The sequence below is a fragment of the Aquila chrysaetos genome, chromosome 10 (genome assembly GCF_900496995.4).
Source record: "Aquila chrysaetos chrysaetos chromosome 10, bAquChr1.4, whole genome shotgun sequence".
Taxonomy (NCBI): Eukaryota; Metazoa; Chordata; class Aves; order Accipitriformes; family Accipitridae; genus Aquila; species Aquila chrysaetos.
The window spans coordinates 34,604,374-34,627,134 of NC_044013.1; the positions used below are offsets into that span (position 1 = coordinate 34,604,374).

At 42.4% G+C, this 22,761-nt stretch overlaps 1 protein-coding gene across 1 annotated transcript in view; it reads left to right on the forward strand.

The window, feature by feature from the left end:
* Nucleotides 1-299: 299 nt before the first annotated feature.
* UBE2G1 (ubiquitin conjugating enzyme E2 G1) overlaps nucleotides 300-22,761 on the forward strand; it is a 29,516-nt gene continuing 7,054 nt past the window's right edge. Inside the window, 6 exon segments of the mRNA XM_030028124.2 lie at nucleotides 300-323; nucleotides 325-387; nucleotides 390-669; nucleotides 15,809-15,911; nucleotides 19,047-19,144; nucleotides 20,225-20,403. Of these exon segments, the coding sequence (XP_029883984.1) occupies nucleotides 300-323; nucleotides 325-387; nucleotides 390-669; nucleotides 15,809-15,911; nucleotides 19,047-19,144; nucleotides 20,225-20,403 (747 nt within the window).

Below are 22,761 nucleotides of genomic sequence, written 5' to 3' on the forward strand. Positions count from 1 at the left end.
TGTGGTAACTGAGGGAAGACGTGCCTCTCACAGGTAGCAGCCAGCTGTCCCTCAGGAGAAGTCCCTCTGCCCTCAGAGGTGCCAAGCAGAGGCAGCCAGGACAGCAGCCGACAGCACAACGAGCGTGCTGTGGAGGGGCGGCGCGCTACGTCCCTCCTGAGGAAAGCCCTCCTCAGCAATAGATCTCTCCCTCCCTGCAGGTAAGGGCTTTAAAAGAGAGGGGGGAGAAAAGGGACCTTCTCAACATGGCGGCCGACGGACGGCTCGCCCCGCCTCCCGGCCCTACATTCCCTCTCAAGATGGCGGCGCGGAAGGGCCGGCGGCCGGACCTGAGTGCGCCTGCGCGCCGCTGCCCGGAGTGCAGTGAAATTCCTGGCGGGCGGGGGGAGGAGGAGGTGGTGGTGGCGGCGAGGAGGAGGAGGAGGGCGGCACGGAGCCACGGCCGCGCTCCCCTGCCAGGGACCCTGCGTGCTGTGGCGGCGGCCGGCGCGGAGCCAGACCCCCGGGGGGCGCGGTGCGGGCGGGCTGAGGGCCACTCGCCGCCGCCTCAGGCTCTCGCAGCACCAGGAGCCGCGCCGTCCCCGCCGCCGCTGGGACTCCCTCCCCGGGCAGAGAGGGGGAGAATGACGGAGCTCCAGTCCGCCTTGCTACTGCGGAGACAACTAGCAGGTAGCCGGGCTGGCGGCCGGCGCGGGGGGAGGGAGGCGATCCGCTGCGGGGGGGGGGGGGGGGGGGGGAAGCGGCGGGGAGGGGAGTGGAGGCCGGCCTCTGAGGGGCCGGGGGCCGGGGCCTGCGGTGGGGGAAGGGGCGCCGGCTCGGGGGAGGGGGCGGGCGGCCGGCGGGGTGGGGAGGTGTGTGTGAGGGGGAAGGGGAGATTACGGCCCCCCCTCGCCGCTCTCCTGCCCAGCCGGGAGCTGAGGGAACTAGGCCGAGGGGGGGAGGGGGAGCCTGCCTGGCGATCGCTGCCAGGGGAGCCGGGGGGAGGGGTGCGGAGGGCCGTCATGGCGGGGGGGAGCGTTTCCTTCGCTGCCCCCGTCCCGTCAGGGAAGTGGGGGCTGGCAACGGCGCTGCTCGCCGGTGTCCGTCCCCCCCCCCCCCGCCCCGTGCCTGGCAGCCTCCCCAGTCTCTCTTGCGGCCCTGTCTTCCCGGGGCCCGGCGGGGTGGGGGGCGGGAGAAGGGAGCCCGAGCTTTCCTCCCCGCAGCGTGGGGGATGTGTGCGGGGAAGCCTCCGTGGTGTGAGGGGATGTTTGTTAAGCCCCGACAAGAAGCGGAGGAGGGAGAGTTCCCCCCCTGGAAACGGTACTTCAGGCCCGGGGTGAATCGCCCCACTACGCACACCTTCCTGTGGGGACCTGAGGTGCCCCCGTCCCGCCTCCCCTCGCCGGCTCCCACCCTCACCTCCCGTGCCCTGCGCCGGGGAGGGCGGGTCGGGAGGGGGAGGCCGCTTCCCCCTTTGTTGTCAGGAGAAGAGCCGGGGGCTCTGCAGGCTCGGGGGGGGGGGGGGGGCGGGAAGAGGACCGGGCAGCACCGGGATCCGGGCGGGGGGGGGGGGGGAAGCGGGGCTGCCCGCCTCGTGCTGCGAGGGGGGAGCCGGCGGGGAGGGGCGAGGGGGTCCGCCGGGGGCGAGAGGGCGGGCCGGGTGCGGGGAAGGAGGAGTTGGGAGCCTGGGCTCGGGGACAGGAAGGGCCGGAGCGCCGGGCCCCGGGCCCGCCGGCGAGGCGGGAGCGCGGCGGAGGGGAGCGGGTGGCAGCTTGGCTCCGCGACGCGAGTCGTTGCCGTCGCCGGGCGCCCGCCCCCTCCCTTTGTCCCCGGGCGGGCGGGCGGGCGGCCGTGCGCGCTGGCCCTGCCTGGCCCACCGCCGCCGAGGGGACCTGGCTCGGCCCGGCCCGGCCCGGCGGCGCGCATGCGCGGGGCCGCCCGGGCGGCGGGGCGCACAATGCAGCTCCATGTGTCGCTCGCTGCCAGATTTAAAGAGAAACGAGCCGGCAGCCGGGTGCGGCGAGCAGCCTGCCGCCGCTCCCTCCCCCACTCGCACATGTTCCCCCGCATCCTCTGCCGTCTGGGTTTCTGTGGCCGGGGTAAAGTAATCCCCTCGAGAAAGCGCACAGGTCTGCCCGGCACCTTGGGCGAATCTGATTGCCTTTTTCGTCCCGTACGTAAAAATTGCTTCGTACCCAGATAAGGAAACGTGTGCTAGGTGCACCTAAACTCGGGCAAATGCAGCGCTGGCTGAAGTTTGCTGAGTAGCCCTACAAAGGGATGGGGTCAGTGGGTGGCACTGGCATTCCTGGAGGAGGATTTTAGCCTGAGACTTCAGTAATGTCTTTGAAAGCGTGAGGGTGGATAACAACTTTGTTAGCAGTAAGGAGGTGAAGTTGCATAACCAGGTATAGCAAACTAGATGATGTGTTTGTTGCATCTCTGGCACTATCTTCAGGTTTTAGTTGATGATAAGTTTGAGAAACTTCAGGGTAGTTAACTATTAGCACAGGATTTTTTACCCCTTCAAGGTGACATCCTTTAAAAAAAATAATAATCTCACACATACTGCAGCTGTGCTCCTGAACGTAAGCATGCACCTCTTAATGCCTTAATGCATTAAGTTGTTACTGACATTCAGTGAGGTGTCTGCGTGTTCGGATATGCTAATAACACTAGGTATAGGCTTACTACAGGAGCTCCAGAATGGATTTGATGTGAAGCTTCTCTTTCCTATAAATGATCCCTCTAGGGAAGCAATAGTGTAGAATAGTTGCGCTCGAACTTGGTAAAAATGAGCATTTGGTAACCTAATATAGTTCTTTGGCTGTCTGGAATTTCTCTTAACCAACTAATTGTGCTCTGTGAAAGAAAGTTTGACATTTAGCTGAAGCCTCTTGATAACAAGTATTAGCTGTCAGCTTCTGTTGTGTAGTTTTGTTTTTTCTTGTCTTGTGAGGTCTTAAGACCTTCTGTAAGCACAGGCTGGTTGGATATGTAAGTAGACTTGTAGACTGTTAGGTTTGGGGGTTGACTTCTGTTTACCTTTCTGCTCACTCTTTTCTGAAGGCTTCATGTGTAATGGTAAAAATTGGTAAGCTTTTCCAGTTGCCCCTATTACTGGTACTGATTCAGCTGTATTGACTGAAGTACTGCAACCATTTGCATGTGACTTACAACTCTTTTGTGGTTTTTTTTGTGTTTTAAGTAATATTAGTGCCTTTGGTATCCTTTTATGTGTATTAAAAAAAAATTGAAACAGTAGTAAAAGTGATTATGGGTGTGTATACTTAAGTGTGTGGTGGGTACTGAAGAAGAGTCTTGAACTCTTCAAAAGTCCTATCTGGAGTAAGTGACCTGAGAAAGAAAATAGTTTCTTCTATATGTGATAACCTAAGCAACATCTGAACTGAGCTGAAACTAGACTCTGACATTGCTTTTTCTGATGGCAGGCTACTTGAAGTCGCAATGCAGAGACTGAGCTTCATGATGTCTCATCTTCCTTACCTACTGCTGACTGTCTTCTTCCAAGTCTCAGCTGCTCCAGTGTATCCCTTTGTTTACACCCACACTACTTACTCTACCTCAGAACAAAAATCAGCATTGTGGTATTCTTTCCCCTGGTGGGCTGATACTTCAGTCCTTCTGCTACATGCAGCTTTTGTGTTGTATCAAGTGTGGTGAGTCTTTGGGTTGTACCTAGTGGTTGGGTTTTGGAGGACAGCAAACAGACAGTGGGTATGAGTTATGTGATCTAAACTAGTTTAAATTGCTGTAGGTCACTTATTCATCAAATTAGCATTATTCAAGCACAAGAGATCTGAAGTCAGAGCTGTTGGACTTGGAGCAAGACATCCAGAAGCAGAGGGATGTTGAAGGGGGAATCTGAAACCCATATAATGGTGGAGCAGTTGAGGAGTACAAAAATTCTTTAATGGGTGAGACCCTGGATAGCTCTCTGCAATGCCAAGAGGAAAAAAACAATGACAGGAGGAGAAAGGAACATAGAACAGTAGTTCTTGGAACGGTTACCTATTTTGTCTCCTTTATGCTTTGGTTCTTAATAAAGGCATTATGGGGAACATAGCACTTTAATGGGGCATGTAGCACTTTAATGAGTTGTTTTAATTCTTGAAGACTTTGTTAAAGTGAAGGTCAACTGCGAAGTCTTCTTGGTTGTCATTGAGACTTAAAACCGAGGGACTTATCAAAACACAGAACAAAACTTGACAACGTAGTTCCAGGTTGCTCCAATAAGTGTATGAAGACAGACTTCTTTTTTTTCTGGAGCAACCTGGCTTGTATTGTAACCTGGAACAGGTAACTAGTACCACAGCACCATATATACAATGTGCTTGTCAACTTAAGTGGCATGTTCTGGATGATGATAATGCTCTAAGAGAAGGGATATTCAATGACAGTCACAAAATACAACTTCTAGTTAGTTGCAGGTTGTTTTTTTGTTTTGGTGTTTGGTTTTTCCCCCTCCCCAAATACTAAGTAGCTTCACAGTGCTAATGAAATATTGAGCTATATCACCAAGTAATTAGTATAGTTGCTGTTTTTATATTGACATGTGTTTGCCCCCATTTAGACACAAGAACAGTTCAAATCAAGATAGAACTTTGGGTAGTTTTTATTTGTTTTCTTTTAAGTGTTTAAAGGAAGTGGTGAGTGGGGATCTCTGACTACTAGAGCCAGTTAGAGTGCTAGTCTAGCTAGGGCTGAAGGGAGGTTCTTCTCTATGGACATCTGTGAAGCTAAATGGCTCTGCCTTCTCAAATCAGCTTAATTGTAAGCTCTAGCAACATCTGTAAATATCTTAATATTCAATAAACATATTTGTTCTTACAGATGTGTTTTTTTTTTTTTAAGGAGAAAGGTACTTTATTGTGGATTGGTAATGATGTGAAATAGAAGCCATGATTTGTCCATTTCTTATGGGTAAGGTGCAGGAAAAACTAAAAGAATATAGTGCCTCTGAACTTCCAAAAAAAGTCAACAGCAAGTACGTAGATTAGTATAGCACTAGATTAGCAGAGTTCAACTCCCAGGGGAGGTGGGGGGAGGATAAACAGTATTCTCTGTATAGCCCCAAAACTTTATGCTCTTTAAAAAGAGGCAGGAGACAACTGAGAGTGTAAAGCTTTTTTTCCAGTCTCCAGAGCTGTCAAGCCCAAGGGTTTTGCAGACTGAAGCATTTCTCTGAATGCTTTTATTTCATCTTTCTGCCAAATCCTTGCTGACACAGAGACTTGTTAGAGTAGGCAGACTTGTCTAGTTCGACCAGCAAAATCATGTAGGGAGGATGCAGTTAAGTCGGTAGTGCACAGTGGAACCAGAAGTGCGAGTCCTCTAACATAAACATGGATCACTGAGAACAAGGGAATAACCATGTGTTGGCCGAAGTTGTACAGTGTTGTAAATATTCCCCAACTTACGATACAGGAAAACCCATGTTAATATTTTTCTCAAATATGAGAAACATGGCATTATTTCAGCTTAAAGTGTATACAGCTCCCACTTCAAAGCAAAAATGTCTAATTAAAAATCAAGTTGGAAAACTGTATTAAATACTTAATGTGATGGTTCAGTTTTTACTTCCTTGTGTGGAAAAATCTTGCAGTGTAATGTTGAGCTAGTTGAATTTCTGGCAATTACATAGGATTTACTTTTAAAATATTTGAGTAGTGAATTCTGAGGGAATTACGGAATTAAGATCGCTTTATAGATTGAAGCTGAGGTGGCATATCTCTTGGGTGGCTGGTGATATAAGAAGCCTTTGTTTATGGTTGAGTACTGGCTTACAGCAGGTTTGTCTACAAGATAATAATTTGAGTGGCACTGATCTGAAGTATTAAGTTGATACTAGTCTGCCTACTAGCTTCCTTGGAGAAGTCTGTTTGTATGGTCAGTAATATTGTGTGTTATCCTGAATAGTTAAGACTCCAAGGTCCTGCACATGTCAAACTTAACTTCAGTATCACTTAAAATGCTATAAACCTCCCCCCCATATTTTTTTTTAAAAGGACTCTCTCATAATTTTAGGTAACCATCAATCTTCATTGATGCTTTTTGAGATGCTTAGATACAGCATGTGTGTACTGCTCATCTTAACACTCTGGAAGTGTAGAGCCCCATTATAGCAGATAAGAGAATCCTGTTTCTTGTGAGGATGTGTTGACAGAATCATCAAAGCTACCTTGCTCATGCTGACTTTATAGATAATATCATTGCTAAAACACATGCCTTGTTATAGTGACTAGAGTCTGAGCAGTTCAAGCAGCCCGAATTTCTGTTGCACTGCAAATAACGATGGATGTAACTTGTGGCAAAATTTACTAGCTGCACATGTTAGTTCTTCCAATGTTCCTCTTGCAGAAATAAGCTGAAATCTGCTTCTTCAAAGAAAGAGTATTTATGACAGCAGTCACAAGAGCAAAAATTCAGGGATGCTGGCAGTTTTGGAAAGTGAGGTTTAGTTAAACCTCAGAATGGAGGGGCTTGATGACTCAACCAGTTGCTTGAACAGGATGAAGCAATAACAACCTGCTTCATAAGCTTATTCCTTGATGGGGTAGCTATAGTCACAGCCAGTTGGCTTTGGCTAGGTCAGCTTACTAATCTTTCAGGGAAAGAACCAAGCTTCCCATAAATTATGAGTTCTTTCCTTCTCTGCTCCCCCCAAAGAAGGCATTGTAAGTTACACCAAAGTATGGACATATCTGGATCTGACAGTAAAGTGATTTCTTTCTGTTCTGTTAGAGAACAGTGGAATGGGAGAATGCTCCTTATTTCACAGGATCTCCAGCAGCAACCTTAGTACCTATTGAGAAAATATTTTCATTAGAAGAATTTCTGCTTTATTGGTAAGATCTTTATTTAGAGATGTTAAATCACCCAAATCCTGCTAAAATGTCTTGCCTTGTGTGATTGATAGTGATTCTTTAATACTATAGTTGGAATTACCTGCTGCAGAACTGTAAACTGTAAGGATTTGTTGATTTGCTATAAATTTTTTTGGTTTTGTTTTGTTTGAGAAGCTGATCTGGGATAAATCAAGTAGAGTGAATAGCCTTCAAATAAAACCACATGTTGTAATTATAACTGATTCTGCCTTGACTCTTCTGTATCTCTTTGTGATTTTTTTAAATTTTTTTTTTTAATGCAAGAAAGACTTGGAACGGGACATGCATATTCAACTAAGATAGGATTACTTGGTCCCTTTTGTGGTTGGTACAAGTTGTTGTTTAGTTCCCCCAAAGTGCTATTCTAAACAGTTTGGAAATAAGTGAACTATGTGGGTAGAACTTGTTTGCCTCAAATAGGCATTCTGCTAAATTTTCTTCCTCTAATGTGTTTAATGCAGCCTCTGTTTTGATCTAACGTACAGCATTTTGCTTCCAGCATAGAGATTGGGTCCTAATGAAGTGGAACTGAAAGGTGGCTGCTGTTCTGAAAGTATGAACTAACCGAATACTAAAATGAGCGTGCAAAGCTAGGTGTCTAGAGAAAGAAGAGCAGGTGGCTTGGGTGAGGAAGAGGGCATGTGACTCTTGAAACTCGCGCTGTCTGCTTTTTGTCCCAACATATGGGAACAGAATCTGGGTAACACTTCACATGCAGGCCTGTGCTATTACCATGCTGCACCTGCTCTGTGCTTCAGTTTTCAGTGGTATGTGGATATCTGTCAGTAGACTGGTCTTGGCAAGATCTTTCACTTAAGGAATCTAGTAGGTCTGAGCTTTAGGCCACCCTGCAAGTGTAAATGTTCATATTTGCTTCTCCTTCCTACTCTCAGGTCCAAGGCATATCAGCTGGAACAGAGATCAGATATCCAGACCTTGTAAGAACGCTAAGTATAGCAATCTAATTGAAATAGGATTCCATAAAAATAACTGCTCTCCTGGGCATGAATGTTAGCAGTGCTTGTACAGGTTTAGAATAATAGTAAAGACTTTTTGATGCAAACCCTTTGTAAAGGCTTTCACATACAGTCTTTCTGTATGTGAATTGTTAGTTAAGGGAAACCTATTTCCATGCAGTCATCACAATACCTAGTAGGTCAAGCTGGCTGTTTTCTTAGCTGGCTTGCGCTTGGTGCTGATCTAAAAGATGATGCTGTCAGGAATCACTTAGAGAAATGTCTTTAAAACAATTCTGAATAACAATGTAGCTCAAATTAGGATATGCAAACCTGTTATTCATATTCTAAGCAAGAGAGAAAAGAAAACAAGCTGGAAAAGTGTCCTTGACTTGCACAACAACTTACACATATGATGAGGAAAGCTTCTGATGAACTCTTCAGATGTTAATATCTCCCTATGGCATAGTCTTGTGATGCAGACTTTCTAGTGGATTTCCTAGAATCGTTTTGTGTTCTTGTATGTAAACCACACGTATCCTAGAGCTCTTAGCTCTGTTCAGCACTGCTGTTTCATGACTGATGTGTATATGACTGCTCAGAAGATACTTGGATGGAATTTTTTTGTAGCTTTAGTCTGTTGGTAATTTGCAAACAGCTGTTAAGAAGTTAACTAACTTCTGCTGTCCTTGCTAAACTCAACTACATTAATACAACTGGCACCTAGGATGACACTTGTCTTGCCAAATTCTAGCAGTTTTATGCAGTAGACATCTGAAGCTCTGTAGGCGGCTTTGTAGGTGAGAGAAATAAGTACATGTAGAGTGTGATTCATCTGACCTGGTTTTGACATCTGCTTTGGGATGAGATGATCATGGAGTCTCAGGAACTACTTATCCTGATAAAATCTCTATGGAATGCTGCTGAGGGTGACTGTCTCAAATACAGGCAGATACACATACCCACCTAATCTTGTCTGACTCCCAAGAGTGGAAATGTGCATTAGACACTGAGGACAAAATGAAGGTGGCATTTCTGTTATACTGAGTGGTATAGATGAATGTGGCCCTGTGCTGCAGTTGACTATGGGCAAACCACTGAATGTTTCGTGGTGAGATACTTGCTTTCTTTCAGATGTGGACTTCAGAATCAGGGTTCTTCCAATCCTTTTTAACTATCCTTGTTTTCCTTGTTCTTACCTTCCTCATACCACTTCCCCCCAAAGTTCAGACCTTACTGGGATATTTTTTTTTTTAACAAACCTGTTCAACCTCCATTTTAACCTGGGTGATGTACCAGTGCTAGATTCTGGTGTGATGGGATACACAGCATGCTTCAAGCAGTCTAGCCAGAGAGGGCTCTTCAGGAAACAGTTTATCTCAATTTCTACCAAAATTATATGAGTGATATTAGTTTGAGCATATGTTCTAAACTTACTGCTGAGAATCTTAATTCTGGAAGTGTAAGTATTTCAAAACTTTAAACAATACTGTGGAATTCAAAGCTTTTCATCAGTATGTATTGTATTTCCAGTGTTTTGTGGGAGCTGATGTGGACAGGAACGTAACTGGAACACCACCTTCATATTGAGAGAAAAGACTTACGGCTTTAGCAGCCACACTGTGCTCCACAGTTACTTAAGTTGCTGAGTTCAGACACCTGCTTAATGGCAAACACATTGTGGGGAGGGGGAAAGAGACCTTCTGTCTCTGTATGGTAAGCATGGGATGTTGGAAGAGGACTGGTTTGAGTGTGTGTACACAGAAGGCCTCTATGTATGAAGAGTGCTGCAGGAAAAAAAAGTCTCAAAACAGGTCATCCCTCTTCTTGCCTGTCTTTACAACTCGGGTAAAATGGTGCATGGGAACAGATCTTGGGCTAGGTAAACTGGGTTGCCAGGTCAGATCAGTAGCTGTATATCTGTGGTCTAATTGAGACTGTGTGAGAGGTGGCTTTGAGACCTTTAAGTTGAGCTTGAGTGTAAAGGAGCATTGACAATGTCTATCAGTGGCCACCTCCATGGACTTAAGGGTCTATGGGGAACTCCTTAAGAACCAAAACAGTACCAAAGACCTGCAAGCTTCTGGTTAGCGTGTTAAGAGTCAGTCTTCAACTAAATAGCTAGCCTGAACTTTCAATTGTCTGTCTTCAGGTATGCCACAACTCATGTGAACATGGAGCTACAGAACATACGCAATCAAGAAACTATTCTTAGCTTATGTCTAGAATAACATGACACCTTACTAGTAAAAGAATTCCAGTCTCTATCTAGTCAAGTTTCTCTGGTACTATAACCTTAATCCCCAGACCTGTAGTGGCAGTTACAGGAGCTCCTGCCTCTTCACTTTGGGCTAGTGCTGCTGTCTTCTTGTTTGCAGAGCTGAGCTGTGGCTCTGGCTAGGAAGTTGTTTGGGAGTAAAAACAAAAATCAAACAAGAAACCCCCCAGCCTTGTCCTCCATCCTTCCAAAACCTGCTTCACTGAGCAAATCCTTGGAAGGCTCTACAGGTATAGCTGAGGAGATCGCAAACAAAGCATGTTGATGCAGCAGTGCACGAAGCTGTGTAGCACTGCACTGAGATGATTTCTGTGACCAGCTTGCGTGTTAATGCTAACTATACAACCGTCCCTACAAATTCTCTGAACTGAGAGGAGAATTAGATTTGTAGAAGTCTGTAATGCTGCCCTTATCAATAGGGGGTGACACATGGAGCACTGGAAACTAGTTATTTGCCAGGCTAAAGTTGAGAGTCAAATCTAGAGCTGCTACTGAACTGGTTGGTAGAATCTCTTCTTGATGGGTTTGTCTTTACTGCTTCAGTCTCAATCCAGAATAATTACAATGTCCTTCTGAGACTAAAACTGTTCTGTCTTAATTGCTATCTTATTTGTTACTGCCAAAGTGGCGACCGGGAGTGTGTGCATATCTCGTGCTATGTTTTGTGTGAACTTTTTGGATGAGCTTGTGGAGCAAGACAGAACATGATGAAAGTAGATAATATGGAGAGCTCTGGAATACATCTGTGCGAGGAGATCATGTTACTTTATCATTATCTCAGCCTTAATCTTCTAGAATCAGAGACTTACAGCTGGGTATGCAGGCAGAAAGGAAAGTCTTGGAAATCACAGCTGACCTCAGTTAAGTAATATAACTACATGGAAGTCATAGCTTGGGGTACGGAGAAGAGTCGTCTAGAACAATGGTTTTCGGTCTGTACAGTTGTTAGAAGCTCCTGGACTAGTGCTGAGACTCACAAAAGGCAACCAAGAAAGAACAAGCCTAATGTATAGCAAATGTAAAGCTCTGATACAGTCTGCTTGTTCTGAGAACTGTGTGTAAGTCAGCTAGATGATTTCTCCAGAAGCCTTAGCTAGGACTTGGGTTGTCCAGTCTCTGGTTTTTGTGCAGGACTCAATCCACTGGCTGCACAAAACTCAACCACTGTGTAACTTACTAAAGAGGCTGCTATTAAAAATAATGTAGAAGCTTATATTTTTGAAAGCTTTGTACTGTAATGTAGCTTAAAATACTCTGAAGTGTTCATATGCAGTGGCTGGCTGGGTGAAACATCAAACTGAAAAGTTTAGATGCCGTACATAGCTGCTCCATGTAGCCATGGGGTTCTTTCTGCTTAGTCATTTTTGTTGACGCTGTTTTGCTTTTGGATTGGTGAAAGTCTCTTGGCTTATATAAAGGCAGTTTTAGTGAGTGAGGGAACATCAGTAGCTTGGTGTAAACTAAACACGGAAACTGGAAGCACAGCTTTATGGTACTGTGTTGGCTCAAGTTTAAGGCAATGGTAACTTAGTTCTGCTTTAGTAAGAGCTAAAATGCTAAAGCAGGACTGTGTTGTGTTGACAGATGATGTGGTACAGTAGGCACTGAACGTTAAACTCTGTTCTGGACTTAACTCTGTTGGATTATGGGCCTTTAGTCTTCTTCACCTCCCAGATCAGGTATTGGTTCAGGACTGGGATTAAAGGAACTGAATGTCTAATTTATAAGCAGCCACAGGATTCTGTTCCCAGTATGTTGCTGCTTGGCAGCTGTCCAGGTTTGTGCTGCTTTGGCTGTTGGCTGCTGCTTGAGCTGCGAAGGACTCTACCTGAAACTGCTTCTAGACTGAATGTAAGATAATTTTTTTTTTGTCTGGGAAGAAAAATTTCTATTATATTAAACTATCAGAAATGTAGAAAATATTGGCAGAAGTACTAAGCCATAGAGTGTAATATACAGTAGTAGCAAGTAAATTGCACTTATTTAGGCAAGGACGTGATGGAAATGTGTTAATGTACTCATTTATGTTTAAAAAGTCCATCATATCTTTAGCTAAACAAAAATTATCAAAGAAAAACTAAGCGTTGAAAAAACAACGTAAAGGGATCCTGTTCTTTATAGGTGTCTGACTTCTCTGCTTTTCTAGGATTTGTAGGCTAGCTTTTCAACAGGGCTTTGTAGAGGACCTGCACCAAGAGCTTGTTTCCCCTCTTCCTGCCTGGAGGAGGGAATTGAATCCTTTGCTTTATGAAGCATATTCATCATCCATGTGTTCATCTAGGAAAACTGTTCAGGCTGCAAGTAGTTAACTACTGTAGTTGGTAGGAAATGACAGACGCAGAGAACAGGTGTCTCATTTTCTTGAGTGCAGTGTCAGTGTCACCAGAGGCTCCGGTTGGTGGGCAGCAGTCCCTCTGCCTAGCAGCAGACTTCTGTGACTGTGAGCACACTGTGTGTGCTCCTTTCTTGCCATGATGGCATCACTTTTCATTTGGGATTTTGGTGCATGGATTTCACTACTGTGTGAGTCTCAGCTCATGAAGAGATAGGTAAGAGATAGGTGGTACTACTAGTTAACTTTTCTGGTATGCAGCATTGGCTATATCCAGGGGAAAAAACCAAAACCAAACAAACCCTAGGCTTCAGTGTTCGCAAGTTTTAATGAGTAGCTGCTCTTAGCTATCCATGGTAAGGCAGCCAAGGGTGATGTTTTTCATGTCCCAGTTTGAAACTTGCCTGAGATTTCCTTTTTTGTCTGCCAACCAGCCATTAGTTGATGTTCAGTTTAGCATAAATAATCTGGATGGAAAAGCTCATTTTAACTTGCCTATGGTAATTCTACATACCTCTAGTGGAGAAGGGGCCTGAGCTTATATCCATTGTTTTACCTCAAGTTAAAGTATTTATGCAAGCAGTAGGTATTTGAACAATCCTTCAGTATTGCTACTGTGGAACGAAAATGAGAACCTTGTACAAGCGGAGACTGATGCCACCTCCTGTAAAAGAAGTAACATCATAATTTGCTTCATAGGCAACATCCACTAAGCAAATCTCCATAACTGCTGTAACTGAAGATTTTTGTCAATGGCTCTCCCTTTCATACAGTTTACAGATTTTCTGCATTACAAGAGTTGGCATCCAGCAATCTTATTCCTTCTCACAAGACGTCTTGCAATATAGTGCTGCAAAGTCTTAGGTATGAGTCAGAGTGTAGGAGCTGGCTTTCATTTGGAACAAGTACATGAACAATGTTTCAAAGGACTTAAGGATAAAAAAAATTATTTGGAGGCTGAGACAGATGTAACAAGAAATTGAAATAGCATGAATCAAGAAATAAGAGAGAAAATGTGTATGTTGGACTCAAAAATAGTGTGGCATATTTAAATAAGAGAGAAGCATGCTGAATTTTCCAGAGTCTTAATTTCTGGCAGGCTTGTTTACTGTCTTATCAATGAGAAGTGATAACTATCAAACAATAAGGAAGCTAAGTGTAAGCAGCTTCAGTTAGAGCAGCTTATACAGAACTTGGCATAAACCCTCTTCTCCCTGTGGAAATGCAAAAATTTGTGTTTTTTCAGGCTTAAATTCAAGTTTAGAAGTCTTAAGGTGAGATACTCTAATATTTTCACTTTCTGTTGACTTCTGTAGTTGTTATGCTGGATATTCTGTATTACAATATTAATATAATATTTGAAAGGATGACTTAATTGTCCTGAACAGAGGTGGTTTTTTTGCACAAGCAATAGACAATTTTTTTAATATAAAATCCTGCATGGAAAAAGCAGGTTATATTCAACTACTAATGTGGTGGAACTTTTAATATCTGATGCTGGAGGAATGTCTAGAGTATGGAGGTAGTGGTGAAGTCCTTAATTCATGTGAGATACTTACCTAGTCTCTCTGCCCTTTTCACCTAAAATTAAATACAACTGTTACTCAAGCTTATGCAGCTGTTTCCACAGTTTCATAGATGCCAGAGGGTGAAAATTGGTCTGCTTAGTGGAGGTGTGGCCATGCTATGGTTTTTGGTTTTGAAGTTTGCATCTTGGTTAAAGAGCCTGTGATACTACCATTTGTTTCAGGCATCGTCTTGAGAAAACATGATTTGGTTCAATACCTAAGTCTTTGTCCTGCAACTTGGAGAGTGAATGGTTGGCCTCCTCGATTGACCAAACCCTTGCTGAGTAGCTGCTAAGAAAAGCCCTTCCAATATGTTTCTTGGGATTTTAGCATTGAGTCATCTATGTGGATAAATTTGCTTCTGAATTACCAATGACCAAACAAAGTTGGTATTCCTGCTATCTACCTCTTCAGGACCTTGGGCCTTCATGCAAGCTGAGCATTCTCTTTTCCCTGTGTGGACATAGACTCTTCTGTGACTTGATTCTTCTTGCATTTTTTTTTAACCATGCTTAAATAGTGAAGAACTTAACTGGCAAACAGTGACTGCAAGCTTATGGGCAAGTCAGTTTGGACTTAATGGTAGCCTTTTCTCCATAAAGGTATAAGGTTCTCACGTGAAGTTCTTCTGTATGTATCTGAGGGGATTATAAGGACCTCTGAACTTAAGTCTGTAATGCCTAGAAATCAACACAAAATAGAGCTATTGGATTTATAAAGAGGTAATATGTAGACTAACTACTGTGGAATATAATAATGAGGGGCTGTATAATATCAGGCAGGAGTTAAAGTAAATGCAGTAGTAATTGTAAAACAAAACAAAAAATCCCTAATTTAACCTGGAAATTACTGACCAGTTGGAGGAATAACTTCTCCCCTATGTACTGTTGGAAACTCTGGATCAAGAATTTAATTTTGGCATCAATATGGCATTTAAATTAGTTTTTGACCCGAAGCTGTTGGTAAAGAGACATTCTCTCCCTCCCCCAGTTGAATTTTAGACAGAACTCATTTGAGGTGTTTATTTCCAAATCTTAGGCTTTTTCCTGGAGCAGGGTGAAAACAAACTCAGTAGACTCTACATCTATGTCTGATTTTTGCACAGCTATTTCCAGATGAGCCTTCTATCTGGCAGTAACTATATGAAGAAGCCTATAAACTTAGAATCCTGTATTGCTTATCACTAGTGGATAAAACTGTGAAACAAAAGAAAAAATAAACACCCCATAACCTAAACAGCATAACACCTTATCTTCTATGCTGTCTTATAGCAGTTCAGATAAATCACTGTCTCCAGAATGCACTGGGCACAGGTCTCAAATACTTTCAGATTCTGAAAGAAATCATTTAAGGGAAGTAGGATGTTAGTTTTAAATGAAAACATAGTGTGACTTTGTTCTTCTGTTTAATATTTTCTAGAGTTAAAGATAGACTTCAGTTTAATCTGGCTCCTCAGGGTTCTTATAAAGCAGTATGGCTTTTTTTATTAGTAGATGATCTGTTTTCTGACTTGCACACAGACCATGTCCCGCAGTTCTGAGTTTTGCCCCTTCTGCTCATGATGTTCTTAGATAGTTTTAGAGTCGGACTATGGGTCTCAGCTCTGGCAGCATGCTGTTGTGTGTGGTAGGGAGTTGAGGATAATCACCCAGGCCACAAATCTTATCAGTAGTCGCCAAATCACTGAAAGTCATGGGGTTTTTGGTCACGTATAGAGGCATGAGCAAAAACAGCAAATGCATATCATAGACACCTAAAGTCACTCTTAAATTCTTTTTCCTACACAGAGCTCAACAAAAATCCAGTGGAAGGCTTTTCAGCGGGCTTAATAGATGACAATGATCTTTATCGATGGGAAGTCCTTATTATTGGTCCTCCAGATACACTATAGTAAGTACTGATACTTATACAGAAACTTAAGTGAACTCGGATGTGCTAGTTCCAGTTTGGTCTAAGTGAGTAGAAGTTAACCTAAATCTTCATACTAAGTTAGGTAATGCTGTTCTGTTGTTAGTAAAACACCTGTAAATAGCTGAATTTGCTATATAGAAGTTCTAAACTGCTTTGCTCTCCTGCGAAAATGCAACACTGATCCCTTTGTACTTGTGTAGAAATGAGGAAGAATAAGCTATACTTCAAGAAAGCTTCTGTTTTCTTACTCACTTAGGTAAGGCACGTATAACCCACTATTTGCTGTTATTGCTGTGAGGCTCTAGCTGATAGTACAGTTTTAAACCATTACACCTTCATGCTGGTGATTTGTAGGAAAATATTCAAGAGGGATGTAGTTGAGGAAACTGCAGCAGACCGTAGAATTAGCCTCAAGTCTTGCCAGTTTGAGGTGGGAGAACTTTCTAGTGTGACCTAGAGTACTTTGGGGTTGATCAAATCTGAATTGTTGGCAAACCTTGCACGGTGGGCTTCATTCAAAAAGCTTATATCTTTATCCTAAGGACTGGGTTCTTTAATGGACATTTGAACACAAAACTATGCAGTTCATACAATAACTTCTTTTCTTGGACTTTAAGTTAGCTGTGTTTTTGCACTGCTATATACATGAATATACCTATATATGCACTCTGGCAGATGCAGTGTGGTTGATTTGTTGTGTGGTTTTGGGGTTATTTTTGGTTTGGTGGGGTTTTGGGGGTTTTTCTTATGTGTGGGTTTTTTTTTTTTTTTTAAAAGAGCTCTGGCAAATCGAGAGAACGATTTTTCTTTCTCATAGAGATTATATATGGTAATCTACTCTAGCTCCTGGGAAAAGGTTCTATGCCCAGAAGAAGTCAGTTTAAAGTGTAGCTTTTGAAGATGAACTCTGTTCTCCTTCATTAAGCTGTTCCAGTGGTAAATTACTGATACAAAAAGCCTAGTGACATTTACTTGAGGTCAGTTTTAGTTCCAACATGAAGTTGCTGTATACCTCTGTCTGCAGATTTCTGAATAAGTACTTAAGCACAGTAATTGAATTGCTTTGCTTCTCCTCAAGCTCACTACATTGTGATTCTCAAGTCTTGCATGAGATGGATTCTCCAACTTCTGTTGACCTCTTCTGAACAGTCTTCTAGTGGCTCTGTTATATTCTCATGGCCATTTTATAAATACTGTCAGTAAAGAAATACTGGTTTTAATTGAACCTCTTCTCACATGTTAAAAATTGCAATAGCATTTTTTCCTCACTTCAGTAAGGTGCTGAGCTTGTTTTGAGGCTTTTAGCCAAGAAGCTCTCTTCTGTTCCAGTCCCTACTTGCTGCTTTTCAAGGTAGTATTATACCGAATCCTTCTTCCCTGGTCCATTTTTATGAGGACAGTAGAACATAATAGTTTACCTTAACCAGGCGGTTCAAAATTTTCAAACTTCAGTGTCATTCCTGGTCTCACTTTATTCCGAGTTTACCTAAAAAGACTTTAAACTCAGTGCATGACTACTGACAGAGACCCTTGTATCAGGAATATTGCAAAAAATGGTACTGACCTCCCTTAATTGACAGCTGTACTTCATTAACTGGTTTCTAATGTGTATCAGATTAAAGACCTGCATTTATATGTAGATGATGAGGAGCAACCAGGGATGCCATACAGCCTAGTAGCTTTAGGATCTGCTCCTTCAAAAAGGGAAAGAAGAACTTTTTCTCTTTGCAAGAAAGGACTTAACTGGTTTGGGGCTATCAGCAACTGTAACCTAACTCTTCTTTGTCTTGACTAGTATGGATGTTAAAATAGCCAGTGTTTCTGGAATTCTTACCCTTTCTAGGATCAAGGACTCTTTGGAAACTGCCCTTTCTAAATCTTCTGGAAAAGGAATGCTGTGGGTTCAGATCCCCTCAGCTGCTTTATTTTAAGAGCCAAGTCACTTGGTTCTAGTGCTTTTTGGGGTTGGGGGTTGGTTTTGTTGGTTTTTTTTTTTTGAGACACTTGCTAGAATTGCACATCTTTTGGTTCGTGGGGGTAAAACTTGTTATTTTCTCAGTAGCCTGTGGGCTTTGGATACTGGCTTCTACTCATTTACAGATACAGGGGAAAAAAAAAAGGCACGAACAGGTTTTTCTACACCAATTCTTTTGTCTGTGTGGCTACTGAGAAGTAGCTTGTCATTGCACACCTTGTGCCACCTTCTTTGGAGGTTATGTTCCAGTTTTTGTATTCTGTGCCTTTGCAATTTCAAATTTTGTTACAAACTTCAATTATGAGAAATGACATGGCAGGGCAAATGTTACAGTACTTAAATTTGTGAGGTATTCCATCTGTAAGGCTTTCCATTTAATATAGGCCTTCCCATATTTCAAAAGGGACTATTCCTGGGTATTGAAACCTAGCTATTTAAAAAAGGAAAAAAACCAACACACTGTTACCTTAGTTAAATATGGGCATGTAACTCCACATAAAAACTGGATGTCTCTTATTTATTATTGTTTTCCAGTTTAGTGGGTAACTGTAATGCAGAACACCTCACTGTCATGTCTGAGTCACTTTAGCTTAGCCTTGAAAAGGTAGTATTGGAAGTCTTTTTACAAAGTACTGCTGTAGACACTATACAGCTTTCAGTAACTTTTCACTGAGGCTTACTGCTGCAGGCTGATACCAAGAAATTAGGACTGATGTGCCTAAAGGAAGAAAATAAACAGGTATCTGCTGGGCTGTACCTGAGAAGGGGAGTTACTGGCAATACTTTTTTTTTTGCTGTTAATAAATGTACTGGGAGGAAGAATGCAAGTTGTAATTCTAGATGGTGAATTTCTTGGCAGTTTTTTTTTTTTCTTTTTTTTTCCCTTTGTGTGTGTGTGTTTTCCCTTCTGGAACATCATCCTAATTCTGAAAAAGATAGTGTTGGGGAACTGGCAGTATCTTGCGAAAGGATCTTCTCAATCTAGAAACTCTTTGCATATGCAAATGTTGGTACTGTTAATTACCAACATGATGTTAAGCTGTGTGAGGGGTAAACTTAGAGCTTTTGATACATCAGTAAGTTCCAATCTTCAGTTTAAGCTTACAAGAAACTCTACTAAGATATTTTTGATTCCCCAGTGAAGGTGGTGTTTTCAAGGCTCATCTTACTTTTCCAAAAGACTATCCACTGAGGCCGCCAAAAATGAAATTCATCACAGAAATCTGGCATCCGAATGGTAAGAAATGTCAAAGTTTCAATTTCTTTTCGCAATTAAGAACTAAAATGCGGTGAGGACAAATGGATACACTTCTGTTCATGTTAGAAATATGAAACTCTGCGTTTACTTTGCCATCTTCACTTCATAAAACTCTTCACGGCAGAGGTTTTAATAGTGCTGCTTTGAAAGACTGCTCCTAAAGTATATTCAGAAGCTACTGAAAGTAGCTTCTTGAATTCTTGGTAACTGTTCAGGGATTTCTTTTATTTTTTTTTTTCTAAGTGCAAAATTCTGGTTTGAGGAGAAACTTGACTTCTATAGCTGCCTTTTATTATACCTTCAAATATTTCATCTTAGTGTTACTAACTTGGCAGTTCAGTATAGAAGGCCCAAGGTTGTCCTCCTCTGGTGAAGCATGAAAGGAGGCATCTTTTAGTCCTTCCAAAGAAGTCTCCTCATAATGTTTGATTTATTTATGGACTGCTGGACATAGATGGGAAGGTAAAATAAAATGGAAGAGGGTTTTTACTGGGAAGGAGGAATGCTCTTCAGTCTCTAATTATTGAAGTTGTAGATGTTGAAAGCTGGGAGGAGACAAGCAGAGTGCTCCCATCATAAGGGACAGAAGGAATATTTTGATGCTGTGTCAGTTTTAGCTCTAGAAATATCAGAGTACTTGTCAAGTAGTTTCTAATTCCAGCAGCTTAAATCATATTCCAATATATTGCAGTAATATTCGGCTGATTCTGTTGCTGTGGAAAAAATGTCACTCTGTAGTTTGCTCAACTTAACAGAAAAAGCTTTAGTGGAGGCCTATCTAAATAGTCTTGAAAGTTGCAGCATTATGTCAGAATTAAGGTCTTCCTCCCCATGTGCCCTCTCTGCCAGAAGTCCAGGCATAATAACAGGCTTCCACCAAGCTCTGTTTATTACAGATTGAGTTCTGTAATAGTTAATTACTTTCTTTTTTTTTTTTATAAAGTGTCTTCACTAACATGTTTTCTGACTAGCTGGAGTGAAGATTAACAGTTCTATAACTATCCTGAAGAAATGCCAGTATGTGTTCATTACTGAAATATGCCTTGTTCTATTTTGTAGTTGACAAGAATGGCGATGTCTGCATTTCAATTCTTCATGAGCCTGGAGAAGACAAATATGGCTATGAAAAACCTGAGGAACGCTGGCTTCCCATTCACACAGTGGAAACAATAATGATTAGTGTTATTTCTATGCTGGCAGATCCCAATGGTGATTCTCCTGCTAACGTTGATGCAGCGGTAAGATTTTTCTTGGGTCTGTCAGTTGTCTTCATTGCAAGTTTAGGTTTCTACACTGGAGTTTTGCTTCTAGTTTGACAAACAGTACAGGAACTTTTGGAAGAACCTTTTATATCACAGGCTAAGGCTACCTTGTTTTTGGGAAAAGCAGTGATGTGAAACAGAATTACTTGTTAGCCCTGGGAAATTTCTTACAGATTGCAAAGGAAAGATGCTGTCAAATTTCACAGGTAGGGGTTTAATTTCTCCTATGCAATCATGCATTTATTTATAGTAAATAACTTGTGCACAGAGATACTTAATGGATAAACTTCAGCTCCTTTAGTCTTAAAAAATTCAATGAAGCTGGCTGTAAAATCCTGTGTGGCTATATACATGTAGCGGTTACAACTGCCATTAAGTTTAGCTGCAGAAGTTAACATATTCTGGAACGTTTTTGTTTCCTAATATGTTATTAGTGTAACACAGCAAAATTTTTGTTCTGGAAATTATATAACCTCTTAACAGATTTATTGATTTGAATGGAAGGAGAAAATGTGGTGGGGTCCCTCAGTATAATTACATTGTGACTTTTTGCATCCACCTCTACAGCAGTCTTCCTGGATCATGGATTAAGCAGTAGGTTTGACTCTGTAGGTCTGTGCTTTCAGAGTATACTTGAAAGCTTCACTGGGCATCTGGCCTTCTACTCTGGAGGAAGTGTTGTCACAGACTAGAATGACTGGCTAAGGAGTGAGGAAGAATGGCCTGTTTTATAGTTGAAGACGAGGGTGAATTTGCAGTAAGGATTCTGTCATAAGTGAGACGCAAGTGTTTCATGCAGCATAGTGTTTATGAAGCATGGCCTATTCTGCCTGAGTGTATAAACACAGCTATCAGCTCTCTAGAAGAATTGCATTTATAGCAGAATCGCAGTTAGACTAATAACTATTTGTGGTGGGGAGAGAAAAAATTCTTAGTTCTGGGGGGGAGTAGGGGAACAGACTTAAGGCCCCATTCATCTGAGGTATGCTAACATGCTTTCCTTTGAATTAGTCTTGAATTGTGGTTCAGCAGTGACTAATACATGCTGTTCTCTCACAAAAGAGAAGTTCTAGGTCTTTTAACTGGGGGAGTTAGGAGAAGGGAGATGGTAATCAGAAGATGCAGAGTTTTCTTTGGAGGAATGTTAAGCTGCTCTGTCAAGCTAGCTATACCTTCCCAAAGTGGGTGGGAGTTCAGTTTCCTGATGCCTTTCATCTGCTATGCTGTTAGTATTTCCAAAGGTGGTTGAGCTCTGCTGAAAAATCATCATGGGAATAGTCTTATGTGGAACAAACTTAAGGGAAGGAAAAACAGAAACAAACACAAAAAGTTGTAGTGAAGAATTCCCTCATTTAACATTCTTTTGAGCGTTGGACCTCCCCTTCTTGTGTCATGTTACTGGTGGAAACAAATACCCAGGACAACACATGGATGTTTTCTGCTGGCAAACCTGAGAGCACTGGAAGGAGCAAGTTATTAATGAAATGCTAAAAGTACAATTAGAATTCCTCAGTTTACAAACTCGTGTATGTTGAATGTAGCTGGCCTAACACTGGAGAAAACTTACACTTTTAGCTATGCTTGTCACCTTTCTAGCATCACAAGCTTTTTAATCTTTATGTATTGTGCCCCACTCTCTGCCTGCTACTTGAGGAGTGATTTTTCTTTTCCTCAGAGAGAGATGTTGGATAGAAAACTATGAATTTATTTACCTAAACCTTAGCATAAAGGTTGAAAATGTGTTAAGGAAACACAACATTTTCTAGCACAGCTTGCAAGAATAAAAACTTAAATCCAAATGTGACTGTGAAGACAGTACGGAGGCATCACTTTGGATGCTAGCAACTATTTTTCTGACTGGTATTAGATGTTCAAACTAACTTTTAAACTTAATGTGCTGCTTGAGCAGCTTAGCATCTTCTGCTGGATTGTAGATTGCATACTCTTCATCTTAACCAGAACATACTCATCAGGGTAATGAAGAATCAGCAGCTCGTGAGCTGCTATCTGAGCTGTTATCAAGATGTCTTCTATTTGGTTTACTGAGTACAAGTTCACTGCAGCAGCAGTGTTTGGCAGTTACTAAAAGATACTTTGTCTGCTTTCATTAATTTCTAGTTTTAAGAGAACAAGGTGTTAGAGGTAGGTCCCAGAATTATAGGAACAGGGGGTATACCCGCTTCCTGGAAAAATGAACTATGCGTGTTGCAGTACTGTCTCTTGGAATGGGAGAAAAATGAAGGACAGGAGCCTGAATAGACATTGAGAAGCAAATAGAACAGTTAATGACCTAATATAAGATTTTTGGAGAGATTGCTGTCAAATTGGAAACTT